This window comes from Psammomys obesus, unplaced genomic scaffold (assembly GCF_907164565.1).
Source record: "Psammomys obesus unplaced genomic scaffold, mPsaObe1.curated_primary_1811, whole genome shotgun sequence".
In the NCBI taxonomy this organism is placed as follows: Eukaryota; Metazoa; Chordata; class Mammalia; order Rodentia; family Muridae; genus Psammomys; species Psammomys obesus.
This window is the reverse complement of record NW_026596131.1, coordinates 14,438,102-14,447,887: the sequence shown is the minus strand read 5'-3', so window position 1 is coordinate 14,447,887 and position 9,786 is coordinate 14,438,102. Positions and strand designations below refer to the sequence as shown.

Here is a 9,786-nt window from a genome sequence, read left to right as displayed (position 1 = left end):
GAAGAAGAAGAAGAAGAAGAAGAAGAAGAAGAAGAAGAAGAAGAAGAGTCCCAAGTGTTAAATGTCTTTTTTTAATTGCAATTTCATTTTCCATCTGTGTGGACTCAGGTTGTCAGGTTTGATGGGACCTCCACCCACTGAGCCCTCTCACTGTCCCAAAGTGCCCCTTTTGTGGCTGATTTTCATCTATGTATGTGCACATCTGTGGAGACTGGAGGACGTCGGCCCTGGGTGTCATCCCTCAGGTCCACCCTCAACCTCTTGTTTTAAAAGGCAGAGTCTGCGAATGGTCTCAGCTAAACTGACAGGCAGCCCCGGGGACCCTGTCTCCACCTCAGTGCAGGGATAAAGTCATTACCTGTGGGTCTGCTGGAAGTCAGGTCTCCTACTGCACCATCCTCCAGCCCTGCCGGTGCTGCTGCTTTTTAAAGGACAAACTTCCCAACTTTTGAAATTTCCCCACCTCCTCCTTTAAGGACTGGCTGTGTATACACTACTAACCTTTAAAACAAATGTCGGCTTTGGGGGAGACAAAACATTGGGCGACCCATGTTTTGGTCGCCCCCACGCGCCATTTGGTGTGTGCCTGCTGTAGCACCGTATTCCACAGCCACAGCCCCCAGGAAGGCTGGCTTGCACAACTGGCCCTGTGCACTGTCTGTGCAGAGTTGCCCACACTAACAGCAACAGCTCTACGGAAGCCATTCAGGGCATCCCAGGTTCTGGATGCTTGAGGATTCTGACCATCCGAACAAGGCCAAAAGTGTCTGCTTTAGTGTATCTAAGAAGTGTCTCCGCCGGGCACAACTACACTTGACAAATCCTGTAAGTTCTGTTCATGTGAGGCTCCTGTGCCAGTCAGGCTCAGAAGGCAGAGAGAGGTTGTGGGGAAGTGAAGGCTGAGGGAGCTGGTTAGTGGAGGCTGTTTCTGTGTAGACAGATGAGAAAGCTTGAGCTGGACTGTGAGGATGGCCGCACAGTGGCGTGTTGTGCTCACTGTCAGTGGTGAGTGTGGCTCAAGCGAGGAGCTTCATGTAATATGCACCTTAGCACAAGCTTCAAGTATGGCAGGAGACTTCTGGCTGGGTCATGACGGGATAGAGCCAACCAACTAGAGAGCCAACCCTGTAGCAACAAGTTTAGAAAGGCTGTTATGTGAGACAGGCCATATACACAAGAGTCTAGGTGGCTGCCCGTCGGCCTTGCTGACTTTACGTCTGTCTGTCATCTGTGTTTCCGATCATAGCTAACTGAAAAGGAAAATCCACTCCCGAAGCTTTTTTTTTTTTAAACAGTACTTGTTGGAAGAGGCTGGGGACATCATGACTGTTAACCCCTGGTCGGGTCAGATCAATGATGTGAGGTAGCTTTGCAAACACACAAACATAGCCTTCTGTCCCGACAAAGTGGGACCTGAGGCCCAGTATCTCCCCACAAATTTCATCTGACACATCCAGCCAGATAGTGGGAATGAGCGGCGCAAACAATGACAATGCGCTCAATACCCCATGGGCTGTGGGTGATAGCAGGGAAAGCGTCCCAAGATCAGCAGGTGAAAGGCGGCAAAGAGACAGGCTGAAGAACCCTGCACACTTGGCTTCTGGGAGCTGCTTTGAAGCTATTCCTTAGTGAGGAATGAGCCACTTCATTCTGTTCCTCAGGACCTGGCCTCCATGCCAGCCTCCCATCACACCACCTCCACTTCAAGGGTGCATGCAACCTTGAGCTGTATTTCTCCGCATCCGATGTGAAGGACCACACCCAGCTGGCTTCCCCCATGTAAAGGTCTCAAGGGAAGGGACCAGGTAAGTGAAAGGGAGGCAAAGGCTGTGTGGTGCTGAGGGGTCGCTGCTGCCAGCATGCTCAGAGATGGTAGCTTTTTCTGCAGAACAGCTCCCTGTAATATCACTTGCATTATCAAAGGTGGGGAGGGGCAGAAACCCAGGGGGGTCCTGTTCACTTGCTCTTCCTCATGGTTGTGGCGCCTGGGCCACTGGATCATTTTAGGGTCGCTGTGGTGACCCTACATACCCTCAGACCTCCCGCAGGGGTCACAGGCTGGCTAACTGCATCTGCAACTGAGTGCTCAGTGGCATGCCCTGGCTTGCAGTCTCAGAGAGGAAACAGCCAGACAGCTACCGCCATTGCTGCCCTTTGCACAGCTACGTCAGCTTGCCAGAGCACTACGTGATAACCAACCAGAGGAAACTGGCAAGGGAGGTTTCAGCTCTCACAGCGCAGACTTTTACATAAGCCTAGTACTCACCTTGTCTAGTAAGAAGACGTGCTTGGTCACCAGCTGACTCAGCTCAGGAATCTGGCTCTGGGTCTCCAGGAGGACATGCTCCACAAAGAGTGCAACAGAGAAAATTCGGTTCCACAGGGCTCTGCGAAAGAAGGTGTTACCCAGTGACCTCTGACAGCAGAGCCTGAGCTATGGGGGGAGAGCAGGAGCTGAGCGAAGGGCGAGAGCCGAAGCTGTAGGGCGCTTTGCCTGGACAGCACTGTGCTGCAGACAAGCTTCCACACATCAGCTAAGACCTGCCTCAAGTTCAATGCCTCAGTACACATTGGTCCTGCAAGCTCAGCACAGGAAACTGACTGCTTCTTGACCTCGGCAGCCTGCCCCTTCTCCACTTGCCCTGCCTGACCCTGCTGTCCTTTCCACACTGCCTGCATTGTAACATGTCCGCTTCCTCCCACTCCGGAAGGAAGCGGTCCTGGCTCTTTACAATCAAATGAAGTGGCCAGCACTTGAGAGAGAGCCTGCTGGTAAGCAGGTGAATGAGGTGAGCGCCCCTCATGGCCCAGGAAGGCCCGCCCACCCTTCTCAATTAGACTTTCGGGTTTGGTAGGTTCCGGGGTGAGCACAGACAACTCAGAGGCAGGCGCCTGCTGCTCACCTGACCGCCTGGGCGATAGATCTTGTCATGCTTCCACTGTCCCGAAAATACCCTTCTGAACAGACAAACTCCAGTGGCACAGACAGGTTCTTCACCAGCTGTAGCCACGCCTGAGGGCTCGGCTTCAGGATGCCTCCCCTCAGCATTTCAACACAGGCCATTGCTGCAAAGGCATCCAGTGTCTGGAAGAGAAGAACTGGCATGTGACCCAGCAGGGCCTCCTCTCTGCCGCCACCCGTGTTTTAACCTCCGTCACCTACTTTAACCAGACTTGTAACCCACCCCTGGCAGCTGCCGATGTGCCCATAAGGAATCTATAACACGCTCCATAATAAGCCCTCTGCTCCCAGGATGGAATCCGAGGCAGTCACTGAGGGCAGGCACAGGTTCCCCAAGCGGACCCGTACCAGTTCACACCCAGCCAAGCTGTGGTTCTCTGCTGCTTCACTGAGGCTGCGCAGAACCTGGGGTTGGATGGTCAAAATTCTGGAGAAGTTCTGCAGCCTCATCCTGAAGTGCTGATAGGCAAGGTACACCCAGGGCAAGGAGAGCTCGTCCTCAGGTATTCCTGAAGCCACTTGGAGCTCACTGAGGCAGGACCACAGGGCCATCTGCAGAAACTGAAGACAAAAGAATTTCAGCAAGTAGTTGTACATGAGGAGTTCATCTTTTCCTATGGAAAATCAAATACTCAAAAGCTCTAAAAAGAACATTGAAGAGTCAGGCCTGTGGTCACCTGGCTGCACTTTGGTTGTGCCATCTTCCTCCTTGGCCAGTCACAGGACAGAATTATATGGAAGGAGGGAACCTCAGTTGAGAAAATGCCCCATCAGATGCAGGTGTGGGTCATTTTCTTAGTGATGATGGGGGGAGGGCACTAGAGATACAGGCATTGCATACTTCCGTGGTTCTGGGGACTGAACTGAGATCCAGGCCGAGGCAGAGACTTGGTTCAGCCTCTAGAATCCCACACTGTCACACTCAGGCATCTTGCTGAGACACATAAATACAGCACTACGGGTTGTTCGCAGTGAAGTGTGCACTCTATCTAGACGTCTGATTGTTCCCATCAGCAGCTGGCTTGTAAGTTTCACAAGTCAAACAATGCTAAATTCTTAATGACTCCTAGGTGGACTGCATTAAGCTCTGACCAGATATATATTGTAACATGTTCTCAACTTTGTACCTATGCAGTGACAAAGGCTTTAGGGAGTCACATGCATCAGTCTCTCCACTGAACTTCATTTATTATTATTGTTGGTGGTGTTGTTGTTATTATATTGGTCTCATGTAGCCCAGGCTGGCCTTGAACTTCTGTTCTCTTGCCTCTGTCCCCCAGTGCTGGGATTATCGATGTATTACCATTACACTGGCAGCTACAGGGCTATCCTAGAGCTGCTGCAGATGACACAGGTTCAGTAGTTCTAGAAGCAGAGTGGAGGCCGAGGGCCTGGCCAGACCGTGCCACCCAGCTCTAAGGTGTTCTGATTTGGCAGCTCTGTGTCTGAGGTGAGGATGTGCTCTCGTCTACTCCTGACCCTGACACCACACCCACCTGTAACTCCTCCCCTGAAGACACTCTCATGGTCAAGAGCAGGAAGTCCTTGGAGTAGCTCTGCAGGAGTTCCTGCTGCTGTGCCACAGAGAGTTGAGTAAGAAACATGCCCAGGGGAGTTTTCTGGAAGATTTCCACAAACTTCTTCGGTAATCCTACAGAGAGGAAGACAGAGAGTGGCATGAGCAGGAGAAATCATGGCCCCATAAAGGAGACTAGGCTGGAGGGTGGCTCTGCTGAGCTAGAGCCCAGAAAAAAGATGGCGCAGCCACTGTCCAGATGGTAGGGAAAACAAAGGGGAAGAACCAGGGCTAAATTTAGGTCACTAACTTTAGCAAAGGGGCTAAACCAGACACTGCCCCTGTGCTGTAAGAGTTCCAGGTGAACAGGAGGGGCGCCACAGCACCTAGTGCCCTGCCTTTCCATGGCTGACCTAGGAGCCACCCTAGGAGCAGGGGGATGGGCTGTGGCCAGGAAACAGGAGAGAATGCTGACCAAGGTCAGCAAGGATGTCTGCATCAGCCTCTGAGTGAGGGCTGACGGCACTTCTGGCAGAAAGCAACTTTTCACAAGATGTTAGATGTCATTCTTTCTAGAGGGACAATGGCCTAATCCCTCCTATGTGACTGGGAGGGCCTGGTGGCTCCAAACAGGGAGGATGCTGCTCTCCTGCCAGCATTTCCTGATAAAGTTCCACAGTGGGCACATTTCCCCAGGCTGCCACCTGAGTTGTCCAAGAGCTTTAGATGAGAATGACCTTCCTACTTGAGGAAGCAAGCTCTTTCCCGATGTACCCTGACCCACTGTGCCATGCACCAAACAGTGACTAAAGGTCGCATGGAAGGCTACCCTTGTCATGTCATTTTTGATGGAGACTTGCTCCTTCAACATGTTAATTTATGGTTACGTGTATTTGGGCATGTCTGTGTGCCTTATCTTGTGCATGTGGACCTTTAAAGAATACCCAGTTGCCAGTCAAGTGGCCCTTTAAGAATTGAGCAAAAAAAAAAAAAAAAAAGGCAGTCCTGATGAGACTTGACAAGCTCTGGGCAGATGGCAAAGGAGACTTCCCCCTTTCAGTGGACTAGAGGAAGGGCATAAGGAGGAAGGGGAAGGGAGGGTGGGGCCGGGAGGAGTTGAGGGAGGGGGCTTCCATCAGTATAGATATTGAATTGTGAAAAAAATAAAAATAATTTTTTTAAATAAAAAAATTAAAGGGAAGCAAAAAAAAAATTTTTTTTTTTTTTTTCTCAGCTGAGCCGGGTGTGGAGGCGCACACCTTTAGTCCCAGGGCTCAGGAAGGCAGAGGCAGATGGAGCTCTGAGGCCAGCCTAGTCTACAAAGCATCCCAGAACAGCCAGGGCTGTTACACAGAGAAATCTATAATGATAGTAATAACAACAATAATAATAACAGATGAGAAGAGAGGGGTGCAGAAGATGTTTTTAGGAGATGGTTGAGGCAGAAGAGGCTGAGCTGAGCAGTTATGGTTTGAAGCTGCTAGGAAAACTGGGAGATGGGCTGCTGAAGCAGACTGTGGGAGAGCAAAGGAGGAATAGTTAGGAATGGTTAAGGGACGAATTTGAAGGGGCTGGAAACTGGGAGCAGGGCGGCAGGGAGTTAAGAGAATTGGTTACAGGTTGTAATAGTGTGGCCCTCTGTTCTTTCATACCATGCTGACACCAAGGACTGAACTCAGGTGCCTTTACTCACTGAGCCATCTTGTCAGCCCTTCAACAGAAAGTCTCAGACGAAGGAGTGCCATATTGGGAGCTATTCCACATCCAGACTGTTAAAACTCTGCCGGCTTGGGCGGCCTAAGCCACCCGCACAGCCTTGGGCGCAGCGGGGCAGACTCACCCTCCGAGTCTGTGATATACTGAGCCTGCACCCAGAGCTCCTCCAGGTAGTCCCTGATCCGCCAGCTGAAAGGGACGCTGTTCCAGGCTTCTTTGGGCAGGCTCATGTGGCTCTGCACGAGGATGGAAGACCTGTCAGTTTTTGACCTGCAGCAAGGCAAATGAGAGCAAGGCTTGTGTGAGAGGGAGCTGGAGACGCAGCCGACAGCAAACCCTCAGTCCTGAGAGGCTGTAATGGAGCCCTTGCCCACATGGGAGATGCACCATTTTAGAACAGCACGGAAACAAGGAGAGACGCGATCGGGGGCGGGGGGTGGCTCAGTGCAGTGCTGTGCAAGCCTGAGGGCCTCAGCCTAGAATCCCAACACCCTTTAAAGAAGCTGGGCGCAACTGCATGCACCGGAAACCCCAGCGCCGGGAGGGAGATGGGGACTCATTGTTCCTGGTGCTGGCTGAACAGCCAGTCTACCAAATAGGTGCGCTTCCCATGAGGTCAGTCTCAGAAACTAAGGCGGGAGGGTGTGGGCAGATGGCTCAGCAGGAAGAGCACAGGCTGCTCTTCCAGGAGACCTGAGTGCAGTTCCTAGCCACCGTATCAGCTGGCTTACAACCACGTGTAGCTCCAGCTCCAAGGGCTCTCTGGTCTCTGTGGACAACCATGTAGATACACACTCACCCACCCCCACCCCTGCACAAACACATTCACACACGCACGCACACAAAGAAACCTTTCCTGAAAGGTGGAGAATGGTGGAGGAAGACACCCCGTGCTGCCCCCTGTCCTCCACATGCTCGTGCACTTAAGGCTTGACCATGGTGACATCGGCAGCGCCCCACACTTAGGTACTTCCACAGCAATTCACAGTCCCACTTCCAGGCCTGGAGAGATGGCTCAGCGGCCATTCCAGAGGACCTGAGTTCTGTTTCTGGTACTCAGATTGGGTAACTGCCTCTAACTCCAGCTCCAGGGGATCCGACACCCACTTCCTGGCTCTATGGGTACCCACAAATGTGGCACCCACACACATTTTTCCATACTCCTTTCCTCTGTGTATGTCTTGGTAGCCTACATCCTGGAGCCCCACAGGGTCAGGCCCTGGGACAGGGACAAGAACAGGGAAGGCAAAGTACAGGCTCAGCCCAGCTCAGCATGTGGTGACCTAACCATCCCCTGTGTGCTCAGTGGTGAGCACTGCCTGCTGCTCTGACCCCCCAGGCTACTTGTGATACCCTAAGGGTACTACTTGCACATCAGGAGCTTGGGGAGAGAACAAGGAGCTGCTTGTTCTCCTGACAATGGCCTTCCATCTACCAAAGCAAGGCGCCCACTCACCATGTGTTGTTCAGCAAAAGAGGGATGTTCAGGAACTTAACGTCACCGTAAATAAACATCCACAGATCTTGGGCCCAGGCTGGTGAATCTGGCTGTGCCAGCAGCTCCAGGTTGCCATCTCTGTCCATGTGAGATATCATGCTGGCCAGGAAGGGGGTGACCACGTCCTGGACCCTCTTCCAAAGGGTATGCCTGCAACAGGGCAGAGGGAAGCTGCTGTGGTCAGGCAACCGGGACATGCCCTGCGCCACCACGTTACCCCTCCTGAGGGTCCCACATGGAAGCCAAAGCAACGGCTTTTCAGCGTCTTCCAGAAAGCAGCTGGAGAGAGAGCTCAGTGTTAACAGCGCTTCCACAAACAGATGAGACTTGGCACCCACACAGCAGCTCACAACCATCTGTAACTCCAGTTCTAGGGCATGACACCCTCTCTGGACTCTGAGGGTGGCACACAGGCACACATGCATGAAAACACTCATAAACAAAACAGTGGAAGAGGGGGAGTGGGGAGTGAGGGAAGAGACAGACAGGACCATAGAAGATTAAAGGCAGAACCGGGCAGAACCTGCTTCTACAGCTGTGACTGAAACCCTCACAGGAAAGGTGGAGGCACTGGCTCTGTTCAGAACCAGCCATCCAGTTCTATTAACAATGAAAACAATGACCAGATTCGCTGAGAAGGAAACTTTATGCAGCTTTCTCCAGGTCAGTCAAGAAAGCATGCTTCCAGGGATGGCGTTTTCGATGTCTCTGTGCACCCGTGGGCTTGAGATAGCCAAGGTCAACTGTGTGAATTACCTACAGGACACTTGGCTGCCGACATGCTTGGAGCTGGGATGTGGTGCAGTGGGAGAGCAGCAGCTTAGAGGGAGCCAGGACCTGAGTTCAACTCTAGCACCATACACATCTATACAGCTTAGAGAGCGAAGCCTAAAATTGAGTACAAAAGCTGCAGTAAATTAAAAGAATTACGTAATATTGAGACTGTACTTAGTGTGAGCATCTAATATAGAGAACTTGAACAGAAGAGATTAAAAAAAAACCCAAAAACCTGAGGAAGAAAACAGACATCTGAGTGGACAAAGACACCCTTTGGCTTAACAGACACACCTCTAAGAGTGAGAAGCAGAGATAAGGGCAAACGTGAAGGCTGGAGGCAAGCTGGGAGACCCTCACTGCAAACACAGAATCAGAAAAAGAACACTCAATACATGGGGTGCTGGGGAGCTGAAGCCAATCAGCACTTAAGGTAGGCTTTGGGGCCAGCCACCCCAGAGGACACATGTGCAGCTGTTCGAGGGACAGCTCGGGGGGCAGCCACCAGGAGTTGTAGTACCAGCACTGCCGTAAGCACTGAGACCACCTACTCTGCTCTGAATCCTAGAGACCTAACAAATTCCAGAGCCAAGAGGCACAGAAAAAGGAGACGGAGTGTGTATATGGATAGAAAACACACAGGCAATGTGGCCGGCAGGCATGGAAGCAGAAATGCAGCTGGCGTTGATAATCAGGTCTTACCGGTCCCTTCAGAAAGTGGAAGGAGGCAAGAAAGAGGTCACTGAAATACAAAAGCCCCACATCGAGGAAGCAGAACCACCGGCAACAGTCACCCCCAGTCAGTGTGGTCAAAGGCCACACAGTGGAACCACTGTCTGTAGAGACGAAGACACAAGCTGGGGAGCCCGAGGCCCTCCAGACCTCCAACACAGGCTCTTCAACGCTCCTCACAAGTCCAGAAGAAATGGTCACAGTTTTGTAGAAACTATTAAGTACTCTCCTGGCTCCTAATGCTGTAGAGAGTGTCACCTCAAGCAACAGGTGTCCTTGTCAGCTCAAGCCTCTGACAACACTTTCTGTGGCTTCAGACAGACTGGCAAACAGATCCCACAGGAATAGATGAGCTGACGGTTTCCCTGAATATTTTATTAAAATATATTTAAATAAAACAAGACCATTAATATCCCACCACCCAGGTTCATTTAAGGCCCTTGACAGGGCAAGTTACATCTCAAATCTGCTCAGGGTGTGTAGGAAGAAACGCCTGAGCACTTATAATGAGTGCCAAGCAGGAGAGCTTCACAACAGTCAGACCAGCAGGAGAACTTCACAACAGTCACACCAGCAGGAGAGCTTCAC

The 9,786-nt window shown here is 51.7% G+C and overlaps 1 protein-coding gene across 4 annotated transcripts in view; it reads right to left on the bottom strand.

Annotated features, from left to right (window-relative positions):
- The window catches only part of Rnf213 (ring finger protein 213), an 86,891-nt gene that overhangs the window by 22,699 nt on the left and 54,406 nt on the right, over window positions 1-9,786 (bottom strand). For all 4 annotated transcript variants that reach the window (XM_055592276.1, XM_055592277.1, XM_055592279.1 and 1 more), the window contains 6 exons: window positions 7,651-7,842; window positions 6,319-6,464; window positions 4,459-4,613; window positions 3,311-3,523; window positions 2,904-3,085; window positions 2,267-2,387 (listed from right to left, as the gene is read on the bottom strand). In XM_055592276.1, coding sequence (XP_055448251.1) covers window positions 2,267-2,387; window positions 2,904-3,085; window positions 3,311-3,523; window positions 4,459-4,613; window positions 6,319-6,464; window positions 7,651-7,842 — 1,009 coding nt within the window. The remainder of the gene's footprint in view (window positions 1-2,266; window positions 2,388-2,903; window positions 3,086-3,310; window positions 3,524-4,458; window positions 4,614-6,318; window positions 6,465-7,650; window positions 7,843-9,786) is intronic.